This window comes from Anopheles nili, chromosome 3 (assembly GCF_943737925.1).
Source record: "Anopheles nili chromosome 3, idAnoNiliSN_F5_01, whole genome shotgun sequence".
Classification (NCBI taxonomy): domain Eukaryota; kingdom Metazoa; phylum Arthropoda; class Insecta; order Diptera; family Culicidae; genus Anopheles; species Anopheles nili.
The window spans coordinates 38,657,658-38,676,380 of NC_071292.1; the positions used below are offsets into that span (position 1 = coordinate 38,657,658).

Here is an 18,723-nt window from a genome sequence, read left to right on the forward strand (position 1 = left end):
TGTACAAAACCGCTAGCGAAGCAACGCGAATCTGTTGAGTCTCGTTTTGTTGCGAAATCATAGACCGTGGGTTGTTAGCTGGGCGCGAAATGCAGCCAACATCTCGATGCACACGGATGCTGATGAAGCACTCGGCGCAATGCAAGTTGCGAGTCGCTTGTGAAATTCTCTAAATTATACACATGACATTCCTCATTGAAGACGGCCACACAGCAGTCCTTTCGCGGCCACTGTAGGCTCCAAGCTTAATTGCTGGCCTTAGAACTTCCTGTCGATAGAGAATCATGGTTTATAAATGCACTTGTCTTTATTGCGTGCGGCGAAGGTTGATGAAGGAAGCGCGACGACCAGGAAATCAATTAATTACTTCATTACTCGCGTACGTTTCCTATTCCACCGGCACGGATCGAAATATCGACCAGCACGAGGGCTTATCGCACTTCCCCATGGATGTAGTGGACTGGTTTCGACAGGCTTGCCAGTTATTTTTATTCATATCGACTTTCCCCATTTCTGTGCATTGTTTGGTTTCAAACCCGGGGGACCGCTCAATGCCATCGTAAAATGGCGTTTGCACTTGACTCGCTGTCCCGGTTTTATTTTCTCTCTAAATACACCTTCACGCCGAAGGCCTCCACCCCTGCAGCAGCTCGTTTACCGAGGCGTCTTTCGTTAGCAATGTCAACAATTCTGCAGATGAGGCAAGCGAAATCATTGCCGCTCCTTTTCCCGAGATGCGTTTTACTAACGATTGTGTTGTAACATTCTACCCATCGCTAGTTCGCACGAGATTTTCACACACACACACACGCCTACGAGCTCACACTCTTGATTGTGCTATTTGCCTTTCTGCATGCAAACAGAACTGCCAACCTTTCATTCCATTTTTTTGTTTTCCTATTTTGTTCCGTGCCAGTTTTGTTGAAGGCAGCCTTGCCATTTCATGCACATTGTCCGTTTCTTCGCTCCCAGCTAACTGTGAACGTTCTTTTATGTGCAATGAAATGATAATAGATCGAAGAATGATAATAACAAATATACACTTCCTGTGATAGCGCAGAGCAGCAAATTGATCATCGGGAATGTCTTATGCACTTTTTTGATTTCAATATCCGCTGTATGTCATACAATTTTGATTGACTTTGCTGTATTTATGCATATTTGTACATAAACATATATGTTTATAATAATACACAATTGCACAAATCAGTATTCAGATATGTAATTTTTTTTCTTTGGTTAAACTTTTAACAAGAAAGCTTCTAAAGTAAACAATTCTTTGTAAGCTCATAATGTTGTAGCAAAAGTTTTTGCCGTAGAATATCGATTCGGTACATATTTCATTCTCATTCGCAAGCAGTTTTAAAGTACTCTTCAATGCAGCTTCTGTCATATCACCTTATTAATTTCAAGTAGATTTCAAGCGCCATGACCTGACTGCGAGTAGGAAGTTGATTCCTTGTCGTCCTTCCATTCTCTTCCCGCAGGATTTCGCGTAGAATTTGATACAGTGCTATTTGTGGTAGATAAATGCATCCTACCCGTTGGAGACCACTTGATCCATGGTCGTATGGTTGTTGGGTTGGAAGATGGCACTACTGACACGTAGCAAAGAACTCAATTCTCAAAATGGACCAGCTTCGATGTTCTAAAATGCCTGGATCCTGTCCTTGCTCTTCTGCAAATGGCCGAACTATATCACTCAAGTTGTGCTCAATACAAGTGCTCAAAGTGTAGATTCACATTTACACATTTTGTAATATAAAATAGATTCATTTCATTTCATAATCAAACGCATTGTTGATCATTGCATAAGAACTGTTCTTTTATATATGAACTTTCATACGTGCCTTCATACATGTATAACTTCACTATAACTTTAACTACTGCTGCAAGAACATTCAGAATAGTATCAGAAAGATACTGGAAACATAGAAGCAAAGTAATGTTTTCTATTATAATAATCACTAATCAATGGTTTTAAAATATTCAACGTTACACAGTATGAGTTTATACATGCTCATATTTTATTTACATTTTCGTTATATTATCGCATCTCCAACCATAAAAAAAATTTCATAAAATAATTACTTTATTCATCGAGAGATTAATTTATTCTATCGAGATCAAATATGCAAAAATAAAAATAGTATGATTGATAAATTGATTCAACAGGATTAAATCGTAATTCCATCAGTATGGTGCAATGCAATGAAAAGTAATTCAAGATCATTCGTAGGACAGCCATTTATATAATTAGTTTAGCTTCTTTTGAATGGAAAAAAGCTATCTTGACACACGTTTCATCATCGCTCAAACAGACGACAAATGCTGTTAAGGGTTCTGCACAAGATAGCAATCCATTAAGGGGATGCTTTGATGAGATAAATAAGTTAAATACTTGCATTAATTAGATTGAAAAGGGGAGGCTTTAAAACGCGTGTGGTATACTCTCACCATAGCAAGGAATTTCTATACTCTTAGTGATACCACCGCATTAGGCTTTTTGGAGTTTCATTGCATTACCTGGTGATGGGGAAAATGTTCGAGCATCATATGGTTTAAAGTAAAAAGCAGTATGATCGACCAGGGCCCCAGCTGTTGATTTCGATTTGGTGCGAGACTGGCAGGTGAAATTTGAAAGATAGATTCTATTGGTGAGTCTTCTGCTAGAGAAAATGTAGTATATTGCATGGAACAGTGTATCGTACAATTCTTTTCTTCTCCGTCAGAAACCTCCCAAAGCATTTATGTTCGTGAAAGTACGTCGCAAGTAATAATGGAAGATATTTCGGAACTGGCATCGAAACAGTTTAGGATCACGTCTTCCCCTACGGTTACGCGGCTGACGTGTAGCAAACCACACGCTGCGTCGAAGCTTGTGTCACAAGATACAGCAGAAAAGGCAAAGACAAAAAAATCGTTCGCAGTAGGACGCCTTTTTGCTCCCTGCCACGTTTTATCACCATTACGGTAATTGTCTCTCGTCACGGAAAAGTCAAACTTTGCCTGTTTCATGGATTTCGGGATTGTAATACTTTTGAAAGTTGGAACTTTTTAGTCATGTTATGACGAGTCACGTCACGGATAAGTGTGACCACGGAAGAACGAACGAAAGCTATAAATGTTGATTACCGTTATTAGGGAGTGTGACTGGTGTCCTGCAGCACTTTGTGGCTTTTAGCGTCTTATTGGATGTGAATGAATGAATTTTGTTCTGTTTTTTTTGTACCAATTATTGTCATTGTAATGAGTGGGAGTTTTTTTTACCACCTTTATCAATAACGTAGAATCTAACAAATGTAATAATGTGCGCATGACAAAACGATAAGAGCTCTCCCGGTGTGGAAGACTTTTTCAAACTCTTCCTGTGCCATCGACCCATCGACGCCTGTGCGAGGATTCGGATTTACGAGGTTTTTTACGGCTCTTTTTGGGAGAATTGTGGTCTACGACCCATGTGAAGCACACGAAGGTGTAGATTCAAATTAAATTATCCTGCTCTAAACAAATACACATGTAATGCAAACACGTGCGAATAACTTTAGCGTATTGGCGAATTACCTTCTTGGCGAATTTTCTTAAAGCATACACCTGTTCTGATGCGAACAAAGTGTTCAGGTAAAAGCGAGACCTTCCCAGCCGGCTACTGCAGCTAAGATCCACAATGGTTGTTTGCTTATTTGCAATTCCGTTTCCTTTCCCTGTACGACAGACAACAATTTATGGGTGCGCTGTCAATTGGCTTAACGGTGGAGGCGCCCAGTACCCTGTAAGTGCAGAATGGAGGCGCCGGGTGGGTGATGGGCAATTTTCTGGGCCAAAGTACAGCCCAGCCTCACCAAGTGCAACCTTTCAATGTGCCCGAAGAAGCCATGGCTTCGTTCCATTCGAGTGCATTCCGTTCCTTTTCGCTTCATTCCTCGCGTACGTGCCCTCATGATGATGCGAATTTGATCATGGCGCTTTCATGTTAGTCTATCATAAGTTTACGAACCGTTAGACAAGTTCGTTAGGAAATCAAATCGTTGCCTACGGCTAAAATTCGATTTAATTTTTTTTTCTTCTTCATTTCTACATGAGCTTCCCCGTTTCATGCTCTATCGCTCTAGCAGTCGACGAAGCGTGCGAATCGCGTCTGTGGCAATTTACACGTACACATACTCAGGCTCTGTTGTAGAACCGCTCCCCACGAAACAGGAAAATGGTGCCCTCAAGAACGAATCAGCACTGCATGTCGAAAGTAAAGCGCTTTTTTGCTCGTGGAAAGGGTCGACCTTCAAAAGAACAGACCCAGCGAGGCTTCGTGTAATCCATACATAAAGATTGGAAAATTGATCCCGTAGGCTGTCAAGTTCGATACGGTAAGACTGTAAAATTGAAGCACCCTACGGCCAAATAACGAACTTTTCACAAGATTTACTGTGCTGCAATAGTGAACTTCCTGAAATAAATTATTTCCAAACGTCAAACGGCAATCAATTTGGTAGTATTTCGGTACCGGTCGTTTGCTAGCGAATGCTAGGCCAAGGTATTTCGTTCGGCTTTCATACATTCCTATAGAGCTAGGTTTAGGTGAATAAATAAAATATTAATTTTCTTTCCTATTGTATTTTCGGCAATGTGTTATTTATTTTAGAACGGCCGGGCCGTATTTAGAATTTACGGCAATCTTTTAACATGAATAATAATATTTATAAAAGAACGTTCAATGATGCTACACATCACCTACAGTTCACTTTGAGCTAGCACCTCTTTAACAAGCAGATATTTCATGCAATTAGCTATTTTTTTCCCTTCGACGTGTAGAACAGAGCTTTGGTTCATCTTGCTATCAAGCCATGCACACGCGACAGATGTTGCAATGACGTCAGCGTTACCTCGCCACACTAAAAATTGTGGGATGTTTCTTCTCTAATTATACACGTGACTAATTGGGCGATACGTGAAGAGATTGTGTATGTGCGCTCGTTTTTTTTTATATTTTCCAGTTTTCCACTCAAGGCTGCTCGTGACTAAGATGCAGGACACAGCTCGTAAGGTGGTGGCGAGCATTCGTTAGCCCTAATCACATGGCATATTTACATGCTACACAAGCAACATCATTGTATCGTACGGAGACACATTTTGAGGACGGAGACGGATTTTCCTAGACGCACAGCGTATGAATGATCGGTCCAATGGTCCGGAGAACCCTGAGACATATATCAACTGTGAGCATCATAGAAGCGAACGGACGCACAAGGATGGTGGAAATTGGGCGAGTGACAGAAATACTCGTGAATCAATATCAAGGACATGTTTTGATGGAAAAAGAAGGTATCCAGCTAAATTTGCCGCATCACACTTTGAAGAATTACTTCACCATGATCCATGACTTGCCACTCGTGGGCATGTTTTTCATAAAGGTATTTCAACAAACCATCTAATTTCGCTGTCCTTCGTATTATTGTGGGTGGTTTTTTTTCTTCCAATTCATGCCGACCGCCATTCGTTTGCGGTTCATGATGCAGTTAAAATCTTTCCCGCTGCTCCACGACCGCCATCGTGAACGCCAATTGGATCATCGTTCATGAGGCTGGTTTTTCTTGTTTTTTAGTCTACTTTTTTCTTCATCAGCGTACATTTTTCCGAATATCGTAGATGTACAGAGCTGGCAGCAAGCAAACAACGTGCCCTCGCTTGACCACGTTGCGTGTGGATTTGTGGGAGGCTCGCGGGAGGAAAAGATAAAACAACATAAAATACACACGAAAAAATCCCAGCAATCATTACGCAAAAGACATTTACACTCGAGAAAGCGAGTCAAGACGGCCAAAAGACGGTCGCCTGCGTGTGCGAATGTGTCTGTCCACGCGCTAGCCCATGGCCCGGCGACGCGGGGTGTGACAGCGACACGTTTATTTTTTGCCGACGGTATAATTAGATTTAGTTAAATGTAACGAACGATAACAAGTGTCGCCTTCCGTGCTCCGGAGGATTTTGTGTGATCTGCCATTAGATTCACCGGGCCGACCCTTCCGGCCCGAGGTTCCTGCTATCGCGGGTCTGACGTTGCGGTGCCTGAAGCGCACGCACACACACAAGCACGCAATAGCGCGATTTCAAGATCGCGCGCGACGATGCACCAGCAATCCCGCTATATAAATATGTCCCACCCATCAACCGACGCGGTTGTCACCGTGGAGCTAGCATGGCGTGTAAAAATAACACCTCTTCACCCGAAAACCCCCACACGACCACAAACACACACAAGCACTCGCCAGCGGCGATCGTCGTGTGCAACACTGTGCGGCGCTGGCCGCGTGCACAAGTGTGCGTCGGGTGAGCATAACGATCCATGCTAGCTGCCACCAGTTGATAGCATTAATCAAAACGGGCCACTCACCTCACCGGGCGGCCGGACTCGGATGCACACACGTCCCAACACACACTCACGCGCACACACACACGCGCGCTCTTTCGTTCGGATGCACTCGCGCTGCACTCACGGCGTCGGATCCTGACGGCGCGTCACTCCGGTTGTCTGCTGCTGGGTCGGTCCAGGATTCGAAGTGCTGCATGCGATGAACTGCAAAACAATGATTAGTGCAGGCAGACATTAGGACGTGCGAAACAACCGTCTAGTGAGTCCGACGCACTTCACACCGACGCGGGTTTTCACTGACATTTTTTGCCCCCACGTCACACACCACTTGCGTCCGGGCTGTTTTGGCGAAAACCCGTGCCAATGATACCCGCGCGCCCGAACCGACGGAGGGACAGGTTTGAGTTTATTTTTACAACTGATATTTAATAACTTATTGAAATGTGATCCCTACGCGTCGGTCAAGGCACACAACGACGTCGACTTCGGCACGGTTTGACGGCATTTTGGGGCAGAAATGGCCCGTCGGTCGATCGTCTCGAGACGGACCGTACCATTTCCAACTCTGCTGCGCGTTTGCCAACCCGTATGAGAGCGTCCATCGGCTTTTGCTTTTGTGGGGTTCGCAAACGAGATTTAGCTGGATGGCTAGAAAGGGTGACTCTTTGGGGCAAGACACTCACTGGTCGAAATGCACCCGTTGCAAACGCATTTCCGATGCGTTTCTGTGGTCCTTTCCTGCGCCTTCGTTTTTGTCGTTCGATCGCACAAATAAACCTAACAAACTAAAGCAAATCAAGTGGGGCCGCTCGCGGGCTGCCGGAAAAATGCGGGAATTTCAGCCGCGCGGTGTTATCCCGTGCGTGACGGAATATTTTAAAACGCTGGTCCCGGATTGAATGACACTGAGCAGGGCGATTGGCAGCGAAAGGGCAACAAGAGAGTGGTCGTGAGAGGAGGCAAAAGGGAATGAAATAAATTTATCCCAACCGCGCCACAACGGAACAGGTCGAGAAAAAGTACACACACACATGCTTTCGAGCACACATACACACAAACACACGCCCACACTATCGCACTCTCGTACGCTAGTCCGCCGTGTACCGGAGGTACCGTTCAACAGCACGACGGTTTTCAGCAAACACCCTTTCCCGTGCTGGTCACCAGTCACACGCACAACGGACCACTATGCTACGGACCGACAGAGACGCGCAGGACACGCAGTGCAAACCCCTAGGACACGTCCGCGCGGTAGCGCATTTTGGTTCGAACTAACCGACCGCAGCCGGTGGTTACTACGATCGCTCGGCGCTACGGTACCGACGACGGCTTCGCGCTGGCAACAGCCGCAACGTGTGAGCGTGTGCGAGCGCAGTGCACGTAGCGAGATTATTATTACAAGGAGCAGCTGACTGGCGCAGCATTACTGGTTGCTGCTGCTGCCGTTGGCTCTCCGGGGTGGCAAGCATCTGGGGCTGGGAGCGTGACGGTGTGCGATGAAAGCGAGCATATTTTTCTGCCAGCTCGGTCGCGCTAGTTCGCTCTCGCTTCCTGGCTCGCCCCTGGTGCGACAGTGTGTGTGTGCGGAAAAGCAGCGGGAAAAACGTTGCGTTCGGTGGGTCCGTTTTCCCACACGGTTCTTTTGGCTGTCAGGGACGGTCCAACTCGCATGGACGCAGGTATATATCGATGCGTTGAGCACAAGGTGCAATGCCAAACGTGCTTATTCGCACGCTTCGCTGGTCATACGCGCGTCCGTGCTATGAGATATACACTACACTGGTGGCCCTGGTAGCATTGGGTGAGTACGAATCCATCAAAAATGGCACCTCAACGGCATCTCTTTGTAGCGATATCTTTTTTTTATGCAGAATCGCTGTTTGGATGATGTTGAAAATGGGATTATACTCAAAGAAAGATGCTGCCGAGTTAGAAGTACACTCATTACGTACATTGATGCTTTGGGCCGCAAAAGCATAGTTATTTTAGCCACGTGTCTTTACCATGAAAGTGATATTCATGCGTCCATGTGGCTCAAGTTCTTCAGGAAGGTACACACGTGTATAGAAGAATCATATCATTTAATTAAAAAAAAGAGCTGAAAAAACGATACAATTTATTTTTGTTTTGTAGATCAGTGTATTTGTTGAACTCTATATAATGCAATAGAGTATTATAGTATTGTATGCGGTACACACAGGCATCAAGTATTGCTATTTTTTTGTAATATAATGTATTTCTTTTATTGTGAGCATGCTGAATAAATTAATTAATTACCTAAAAAATACAAAAACAAATTTTAACGAAATAAACATTATTGATTTTTAATGTAAAATTTGTCAAACCATAATTTTATTTGAGTTTTACCTCAAGCTATCGAGAGTAAAGATCAATAATTTTTATATAATAGTAAGTAAAATTCGTTATTATGTCGTTCGTTTATAAATTTATAGCTAAAATATTTTAATATATAGGCCTATATCTTTTAATCGACGATAAACATCTTTCAATAAATGTTATTTTGTCATTTTTTCATACATTTGAAGCCTATATACGTATAAACAAATTAGTTTAGAATAGTTATGAAATAAAATGTACTGAACATCTTTTAATCAGCGATAAACCTCTCTCAATAAATTTTGTCAACCCGCTCGTTTTTATTAATTTTAATTATTATATGATTACATTTTCCGGAGCTAGCACACGTAGCTAAAAGCACAATCTATGCAAGGACAAAAGAATGCAACAGGAGCTGCAAATCGATTTTACACTTACCTGTCCGTCACAGAGATGGTCTTATATCTTGAGTATTTGGATTAAAACCAATGCATTATTGATTACGGTGCACATGGTTCATTGGATGGTTTGTGGTCTGACATGAAATTGGATTTTCGGCTACCAGTGAGCATCGTTAGTTGTTTTAGCGCACCAAAGAAAGGTTCAAGCTTTGGTAGAGCCAACCAATATGCTTTCTTAACGAGCATAGAATTAGATGTAATCTAAACCCATACCACTTAGGCGTCGATGGACCTGTGTTTAAATACGACCAGCAGTTTTTTGGTGAAATAAATCTTACCGGCGTTAATGTGACATCATATCAATTTGCATATGTGGAATACTGGATTAAAGTGCTCATTCAGTCGTTGTATAATTGTTTCAATGTAAGTGATCGGACCATTCTAATGTTAGTAAACCATGATGCTTTTCAAAGCATACCCTCAATAGCTTACTTTATCACCTAACACTGTTACTCCTGCGGTTTTGCCTTTTATGTTGCTTACACTTTGAACGCTCTTGTTAAAAACGATTTTTTGTCATTCAGTAGAGAATGCAACGCTTATGTTCTAGTCGACCACATTCAATTACTTTGCACTTAAGAGTGTACCAAGTATGACGCAAAAGGATATCGGAAAGATAGTGCTTTCGAAATGGTACTCATGTTGAATTGATAAGACAGCCCACGCTGGCCGCAGATGGAATAATGATATCGTATCGTAAAACTACGTGCTGAGATAAGACATTATTGTGAGAACCCGGTGCAGCTGGTGTGGTATTCAGCCAAGTAAAAAAGGATGTTCAAGAGAGTTTGGTCTTTACCGAAAAAAAAAGAGATGAGGACTGTGGTACTGTATGTGATAATTTATAACTTTTTGCAACGATATTGGTGTTTTCAATAATGAACGCTATAAATCTTTATCTTGCGGATTAAGGAGCAAAGTATAAGTTAGTATACATGTTGGTGATGTTAAATAAACCACCAGTTTGAACCAATATGTTAAATAAATAAATAGATAAATAAATGAATAATTATGTGCAATATTAATTAACGATTTCTTTTTTTTGTATGAAGATGTCATATTTTTTTCAGGTATCACCAACTCAACTTCAATGTAAAATGTGTTACTAACTATTGTTGGATTCAGTACATACTAAATACATTGTAGTTTTCGTTACAATTCGGTTTAAAAGGCTTTGATTTTAATAATGGATTGACATCCCAAATAGTTGGGCATTATATGCAGATGGATTATATCCGATTGCTTCCAAATATATTTTGCTGAATACCAACTTTTCAACCTATAGCCACGTCCAATAACAAACAAACACCAATATTATACCAATTTTTGCCCCTGTGTATCTTACTGTATGAGTGTGCTATACACGCAATGTTTTGTTAGATTTATTGTTCATTGCAAACCAAATCATGCAGAATCTTTTTTCAAGCATTTAAGAATTTTCTTGGTGTTCCTGATGTACCTAAAGATGGCTTCTGTTTCCGTTCAATACTTCTGATTTGGTTATAACACCACTTTGTGGTTGATGTCTCACTCACCAAGGATTTTCAAATGGCCCTTTTTGAATGATCTTTCATCACAGTTTACGAGGAATTTTGGTACAAGGTACTTGCTCTAGATGCCTATATTTTTTGTTCGAATTCATTGGGGACCTTGACTTTATTCAATGGAATATTTAATTTACAATGAATACAATTTGAGGCTGGATTATTTTAAGAAAAATAATCTTCTTCTGCATCTTTACATATTGCGGATAATAAAATCACAAGTCAAAGAAATCATTTAGTATGTCATAATTTTTAATCTACCTGTAAGATATATGGTTTAGTTTCATAGATTACGTTTAACCTCTAAAAAAGAACGTTTCATATTTCTGCAAACATATTATTTTACGTGGCTTCTAAATTATGTATGATAAGATAACGCTCATTTCTCGTGTATGAATTAATTCTTGGGTTCCCCAGATTATTTTCTTAAATCTTTCAACCAGTTACCGACGCTGGAATGCAATTTAAATTTCTACCAAAAATTTGAGGAGTGCTGAAGTTCCGCTTAAGTTAGAGCTTAAATTGAAATCTTTTTGAATATTATTATTTGTCACATATTTATCAACTTTTTCATCCATGTAGTATATTCTTATTTAAAAAAAATCAAATTAGGTATGTTTGTTCTTGGTATTGGAATTCCTTGACAAAATGATGGTAATAAAATTTCAATATGGCTTAAATTATTGTGTTGGAAAACACTACTCTCCGATGTTGCCACCCGGTAGGCATTCCCAAGGAAATATACTACAAACTGGTCATTTTGAACGAAATTAGAGTATACGCTACGCGAAAGCTGAACGAAAGCTTTCGCCTTTTCGAGCACCAACACAGGCTTTCCGATTTCGAAACCACATCCGTCCGGGATACATTCAGCAGAATTGCGTACCGCGAAACGTCAACCATTCATTCATAAAAATCGCCCCAGCGCATCCCAGCGCAAAGGTTTCAATTCTAGAGCCTCGCAAAGCACGCTGAAAGGAGCGTGTCGAGCAGTGGGGACAATTTTTATGCGCTGCTCGTGCGCATGCCCAAGGGCTCGCTCCCACTCGCGATGTGGTCGTATGGAGGCGAGCGTTTGTAAATAAGATCAATAATTGAGTCGAATCCAGCCCCACGAAAAACACGCCGTTGCGTTCGTGTCCGTAGTCTTCGTCAGCGTCGGCTCGGTGTAATACAGCCAACCCGTGCTCCTGTGGGTGGAAAATTTTTCGCTCCCACTAATTTGTGCTTCACAAATCCGTGGTGGAAGTGCTGGAAAAGCGCTTACGTGCGAGGTGAGTGTGGCGCTTTGTAAGCAAAAAGGGCTGCATTCGACAGGCTGCACGACGTGAAAAACGGATCCTGCGTGTCCACGGACGCAGTGGGGTCCTTTGGGGGATTTGGATTCTCTTTTTTCGCTCCCCCGTTGGTCCCATATTGGTTTCCCCTCTCGGCATGGCACGGCATGCACACGTGTGCATGGACTGGTTTGCGAGGGTGTGTATTTTTATGTGGGTGTGTGTGTGTGTGTGAATGCGCGCATATATGTGTAGGTGAGTCAGTGGCAGATGGGCTCTACTAGATGGTAAAAAAGCACTGTGAATTTTGACACATAGTTCGTGCTCGTGGGTAGCACTCTGACGGCGTGCAGCAAAGTCGAAAGTGCCACTCTGGGGCCAAGCTCTCACCTCTGGTGCGGCTGCAGGTGGGAAAAGAACAAGGCAACAAGGAAGCGTTGTCACCTGTGTGCAAGGGCGTGGGGCGAGGGAGAAGCCTAGAATGAAGTGGAAAATATTGACAGATCCAGGAGCTACTAGGCATACGGTGGAACGCGTATCGGGTCGCCTCGCTGACGCATTTTTTCCGTTTCTTTTAGGAACATCGAGACGCAACGAAGCCACGCAACGGGTTCACCAGGTTTGCCAGAAACAACCCATCCACATCAACAACTACCGCAGCTGCTGCAGTGTGGTGAACTAAAGTGCGCGTTAGCCAAGTGAAAGTGGGCAACAGTTCCGTTCGTTCGTGCACGCTCCGGAGTACAGTGTGACCTATTTCGCTCGGTGGAGCTTAGTGATATTGGCCCGACCGCTGCCAAATTCTCACTGCCGCGACCTCAACACATCGAGCGCATCCTCCATTCAGGGTTCGGTCGCGAACGGACCAGCTGCACTTCTGGTGTTTACTAGCCTCCGAGGCACAAATCTTTCCGTGGGAACCTTCTGCCAGCGCGCTCTCGCTGCAAAAAGGTACGTGTACGATTTCCTTCTCCATTCCCGAAACCGCCTGTCACGCCTGTCGCTGTCAACAAGGGCCAGTCCTGTGTCCTGCGGAAGCAAGCGCGAAGCGATTGTACCACATCGGAGACGACCCTGGGGGCATGGATCGTGGGGCAGCACGAGAAAAGTAGCACAATGTCAGAACAGCTTGTCATGTTTTTCTTCCGATTCCGCTGTATTACGCAAGATGTTTCCGCTGGCTCGGGAAGGTCAATCTCAGCGCCAACTATCGAGAGCAGGCTGGCGAACGGCTTGGCGCTGGATTGTCGCCCTGCAGTGGTAAAGTTTTCCACAACGTCGCTTCGATTGGTTGCGTTTCGCATTTTATTTCAATCGCTGCGTTGGCTAGCTGCGGCAGGCCTGGCAGAACGTTGGTCTCGCTCTCCTCCGATGCATAAATGTATGAACGGCTAACGAAAAAATCAATAACAATCACGGATAAGCAAAAGTTAAGCTGTCCCCGGATGAGACGGATGGGTAGAGACATTCGAAGGAAAACGTTCTGCTGTGACCGAGCAAATAATTGTTTCCGTTTTCACGAAATCACTCGCCGGAGATTGGGCTACAGGCGGTTTCCTTTTGCTACCGATCAAACTTGACTAGCGTGCGCTTTTTTCAACAAACCACACGTACACCCACACACACGCATAATTTTTTTCTATGTAATGTTGAAAAGTAAAACATTACATCCGCATAATCCTGCAATTCAACTTCGTACTTTTCCCTCGAATTTATGCGTTGCATTAGTTAGTATTTATTTTATAGTCGTATAACGGTTATTGTACCTAGTTCTTATTTAACCTAGGTTCTATATTTTCTGCATTAGTCGTTCATTGATAGTTAGGACTATGGAATCAAATGAATTTAAGATTTCATAACTACTACTATTTAAGACATATAATTAATACAAAGCTGTGTGAGAAGTGGTGCACATATTAACCCATCTACTTTATGTAGAATGATAGTGATACTTATTTGAAGACACGAGAACTTAGTTGAATTGAAGATTTAATTTGCTATACATTCATATCTCAATTTCTCATATCTCAATTACTGTATGGTATAGCGATAGTGATATATCAAAGAAAAGCATTGTACAAACAGCATCAATTGCGTGTAAAATAAAACGAAATGTTTTGCGGACAAAAACTTTTTTTTATTAGGTTCGTCATTAGAAGTTGATTAAACTTCATTATAGCAAAATATAAGGAAACTAATCTTGGTATCTTCTACTGAAAAGCTAAAGATGCAATCAAAACTATTTTTGGATACAAGCCGCACTCATTTTCCATCAACTATTGAAGTGCTTATGTTCTGGACAATTGGGTAGTAGCTATGCTACGCTAACTACGGCCCTCAATGCGTTTGGTATATCGCAGATAGCTCCTGAAAGCATCTATATTTGCGGGTTTACTGCGGAAAACCCGGCTGGAATCATTACTCAAATAGCAAGATTTTGTAGGCAGATTCGAAGCCTGATACGATTCGTATTCGCACATGGTATGCCACAAAACAGATCTTAACTGATTTGCCGAACTCGTCACCAAAAATTTTGTTGCCGTGAGGCGATATCGGGCATCATTTCAAAAAAGTTTCTTTTCTCATGCTGCAGTAGAAGCGTACAATGTTGAGTCTGTTCTTATGCAAACAACTATGTGTTATTTAAAAAAATCACGTGTCAAGCAACGTAAACACTCTCTCGATTGCGCAACCCGGCGCGTATTCACATGAATGTAAAGAAGGTTAGGCGCAAGGCTGTTCTGAAGCTGGTATCGCGACCGGGCACGCGATCAGATAAATCAAACCCGGGACGTAGGTTGGTGCGCGGCTTAGGTATTGAACTGGTAAGTCGCCGGAACAGCGTAACCAACGCACGAAACCCGCGTTGTGACGCGTTGTTGCCTTAACGCAGGCAACAAAGCAGCCTCCCAGGGGAAAGGGCATGAGATTCTAATCGCCCATTCTTAAGCATTCCCGTTGATGTTGATCCCCTTTTCGGGTGTGCTTAGATCGCAGCGATCGAGAGCAAGGGCAGAGATCGGCGATCTCACCCAATGGGTGGGGATAGCACAGGCCACGGCAGATGGTGTCGAGGTGTCGAGGTGTCACGCTGGGCTATAAAACAGGAACCGTTAAATGCCAAGCCGGTCAGAAGCACACATCCCCTGTCCGGTAGCGGTCCACAGCAGATCCAGCATTGTCCACTCGATCGACGTGACAGCGGGGTCTCTGAACTCGAAACCGTCGGATAAACGCATCTGATTCTGGGGAAAGAGGGACTCAAGAACCGTAACTAGAAACGGTCGCCCATCCATAGAATCAAAAGTGAAAGTGAAATGAACAGAGCCAATCTGTATCAGCAGGCGAACGGCGTGCAGCGGCGAGATGCGATGGAGATTTTGAAAGAATACGCTCCTCTCATCAGCTGTGCGCGAGGTGGCGAAGATGCTGCGCTTCTGGACATCGGCTGTGGCAGTGGGGATGTGCTGGTGGACTTAGTACTGCCCGTGCTTAGCCGGTGTGAGACCTACACGGGTCGAGTGCTAGGAACGGATATCTCCGAACAGATGGTGCGATATGCGCGAGAATCCTACCGACACCTTGGAACGGTTAATTTTGACACGCTTGATATTGGATCGACGTTGGACCCGGTCAGTCTCGCACGTTGGGGTCAGTTCCGGTGCGTTACATCCTTCTATTGTCTGCATTGGGTGCAGAACCAACAGTAAGTACCGTCCCTTCACGCGTGCCCTCCGTCAGGTTTGGTCAAAGTTTCAATGAACCAATGAGTACTTGTTTTTGCTCGCAGCATCGCTTTTTCCAACATCTACCAGTTGCTGGAACCAGGCGGCAATTGTTTGCTGGTGTTTTTAGCCAACAATCCCATATTTGACATATATAACCAACTATCTCGTTCGCCAAAGTGGTCGAAGTACATGTACGACGTGGAGAAGTACATTTCGCCGTACCAGTTTTGTGAAAATCCGGCTAGTGAGATCGAGGACCTCCTGTGCACGGTAGGCTTTCAGCAATATCAGATTCAAGTGCGCGACAAGTTGTATGTCTACGAGGGATTGGAGAACCTAAAACGTGAGCACGATCAGATCTTTCAATGCTGTATACATTATGATTCTTACCCTTATCTTATACCCAGGAGCGGTATTGGCAGTAAACCCATTCAGCGAACGTATGCCTTCCGACTTGCAGGATAAGTTCCTTGTCGATTACATCGCTGTTGTGCGCCAGATGTACCTGGCGAAGAATGGTGATGTCGAGAACGATTGTGATCTGCAGTTCATCTCACCGTACAAGCTGGTGATCGTTTATGCAAAGAAATAGACATACGTTTTCGCTTGGAAGGTTTTCAGTTTGTGTACAAAACACAGTTTCCAGTGTAGATCAGACGCAAAATCCGTCAAAATTTAGCTAATTATGTTTTATTCCTGTAACGTATTTCAAGCATAGGTATGTGCCTTTATCACGATCTTGGCAACCTTGACGAAAAAAGCATCAACAGCTGCAATTACGTTATTGGTCGCTACCATTGCTCTATTATAATGAAACTGTTTAAGACACAAACGCATCTGTTGCAATAAATACTGCAAACATTTCCTAACGCTTATGCTTATTTAGACTATCGAAGCATCGAAAATTAGCTGCGGGGTAGGAGAAATGAAAATGTCAATATCACAGGTATACCAGGTCGTCACGTGCCGGAGCGCACCATGTTAATTAGGTTATTACTTCACTCAAATGAACTGCACCGGAGTGTGCTGATAAGGGAACAATTCGCAAATGCTCCGTTTATGTTATCGAATGAAAACTGGCTCGCGAACTAGAAGCACCAGTACAAAGTTCACGTTTACTTGTTAGTTTGCTTTGCAGTTACTTCTGGGAAGGTCTAGTTTAATGGTATCCATCGGGCGTACAGTGCTTACTAAAAGGTCTTGTGTTGTGATGTGCCTATTGCAAGCCAGTTTTGTATCATACATATTTAAGTAGCTCAGCTTACTGCTCAACAAGGTCAAGTTAGGTATGAATGGCCTTCAGCAGCTATTTTTATTTTTCATTACAATCAACACCACTATTGCCTGTAGTACGTCATCATAACGACACTTGTGCTTCGATCACTATCCTCTCCAGATGGCCGGTGGTGGTGATCCAAAATGGCAGAAAGATGCTTCTGACCAGAACTTCGACTACATGTTCAAGCTGCTCATCATCGGTAACTCGAGTGTTGGCAAAACCAGCTTCCTGTTTCGCTATGCAGATGACTCGTTTACGTCCGCGTTCGTCTCGACGGTAGGCATCGACTTTAAAGTGAAAACCGTCTTTCGTCATGATAAGCGCGTGAAGCTACAGATTTGGGTGAGTAACGGCCACAAAAGAAACCATGGGATGATCGACAATCTTATTAATTTATGTACTTTGGTTGGGTTGGACAACAGGATACCGCCGGACAAGAACGGTACCGCACGATCACGACAGCGTACTACCGCGGGGCGATGGGTTTCATTCTGATGTATGACATCACCAACGAAGAGAGCTTCAACTCCGTGCAAGATTGGTAAGCAAGATGAACGCCATCAGTCTATAGCATGTCCTGACACCGGATCCTTCGCAGGGTGACACAAATTAAAACCTACTCGTGGGACAACGCACAAGTTATATTGGTGGGCAACAAATGCGACATGGAGGACGAGCGAGTGATTTCGTTCGAGCGCGGCAAGCAGTTGGCTGACCAGCTTGGTGTTGAGTTCTTCGAAACATCCGCCAAGGAAAACGTACACGTAACGGTAAGTTAAGCGATGCAATCCCCATCGAAACTTCGTTTATAGAAACTGCGTATTTCACTGTGCTTTTAGGACGTGTTCGAGCGACTGGTGGATATCATCTGCGATAAGATGTCGGAGAGCTTAGATTCCGACCCCACGCTGGTGGCTGGTGGTCCCAAGGCTCAGCGGTTGACCGATCAACCCGGCCAGGGTGCAGCCAACGCGAACTGCAACTGCTAAAAGTTGCAATGGCTTCTATTTGAGAACGCATTACCTATCTACGCTGGGATTAGTTTTTCCATGTAACTGAACGGAGCAAACGCAAAACAAAAAAGCAAACACAAACCTTTAAAACACATAAAAACCCCCACTCTGGCACACTCAACACATGTAAGCACTCGTTATGGTCTCGTGCTGCAAGCAGTCCACGAAAGGATCTGGAACACAGGGATCCTCATCCTCGCAGATTCAATCTAACGAAACACAGAAAATAACAGAGTTGTTAGATAAATGCCGCAGCAGGAGGTGGAAAGATACAAATTTAGTGTCAGATAGTCCAACCGTCATTGCCAAAGGCATCGGTTCGAGACAACCCGTGCGGGGGTGCATTTGTCATTGGAATGTAGCTCGGAAAAGCGATGGTACCGTGTAATTTGGTTCGCAGATAACTTTCCGTACGGCGACGAAACGCTAGAGCACAACAGCAAAATACAACAAAATCTAGTTCGATGAGAAACGAATCCTATAACGTACACAAAACCAGGAGCTACACGAAGCGCTGAGATGGAAAGCAAAGCTGAACAAAGGATAAAATTAAACTTATACAACACAAATTGAAACGATTATTAGAACCTATTCCGTAATTTAACGAAAGTATAACTTCAATACGTGCAGAAATATTCATATCGAAACCAACCGCAAAGAATTAATACATTGATCGTCATTATGTGTAGCCAAGGGTTATTGATTTGGACGCGCGAG

At 43.5% G+C, this 18,723-nt stretch overlaps 2 protein-coding genes across 2 annotated transcripts; both read left to right on the forward strand.

The window, feature by feature from the left end:
- Window positions 1–15,193: 15,193 nt before the first annotated feature.
- On the forward strand, window positions 15,194–16,546 carry LOC128727266 (juvenile hormone acid O-methyltransferase). The gene is made up of 3 exons (XM_053821161.1): window positions 15,194–15,692; window positions 15,777–16,057; window positions 16,122–16,546. The coding sequence occupies exons 1-3, from the start codon at window positions 15,304–15,306 to the stop codon at window positions 16,304–16,306; spliced, it is 855 nt and encodes a 284-aa protein (XP_053677136.1). The 5' UTR covers window positions 15,194–15,303; the 3' UTR covers window positions 16,307–16,546.
- A 564-nt stretch (window positions 16,547–17,110) lies between these two features.
- On the forward strand, window positions 17,111–17,982 carry LOC128725940 (ras-related protein Rab-3). Its single transcript, XM_053819714.1, has 4 exons — window positions 17,111–17,335; window positions 17,416–17,534; window positions 17,592–17,763; window positions 17,833–17,982. Exons 1-4 carry the CDS (start codon window positions 17,111–17,113, stop codon window positions 17,980–17,982), a joined length of 666 nt encoding a protein of 221 aa, XP_053675689.1.
- Window positions 17,983–18,723: the final 741 nt, after the last annotated feature.

Excerpts from the sequence above, each read along its gene's own strand:
- LOC128725940 (XM_053819714.1), top strand. The coding sequence starts at position 17,111 with ATGGCCGGTGGTGGTGATCCAAAATGGCAGAAAGATGCTTCTGACCAG. Across the intron at positions 17,336-17,415 it reads GCGTGAAGCTACAGATTTGG|GATACCGCCGGACAAGAACG; the intron begins GTGAGTAACGGC and ends GTTGGACAACAG. Across the intron at positions 17,535-17,591 it reads TTCAACTCCGTGCAAGATTG|GGTGACACAAATTAAAACCT; the intron begins GTAAGCAAGATG and ends GATCCTTCGCAG.
- LOC128727266 (XM_053821161.1), top strand. The coding sequence starts at position 15,304 with ATGAACAGAGCCAATCTGTATCAGCAGGCGAACGGCGTGCAGCGGCGA. Across the intron at positions 15,693-15,776 it reads CATTGGGTGCAGAACCAACA|CATCGCTTTTTCCAACATCT; the intron begins GTAAGTACCGTC and ends TTTTGCTCGCAG. Across the intron at positions 16,058-16,121 it reads GGGATTGGAGAACCTAAAAC|GAGCGGTATTGGCAGTAAAC; the intron begins GTGAGCACGATC and ends TCTTATACCCAG.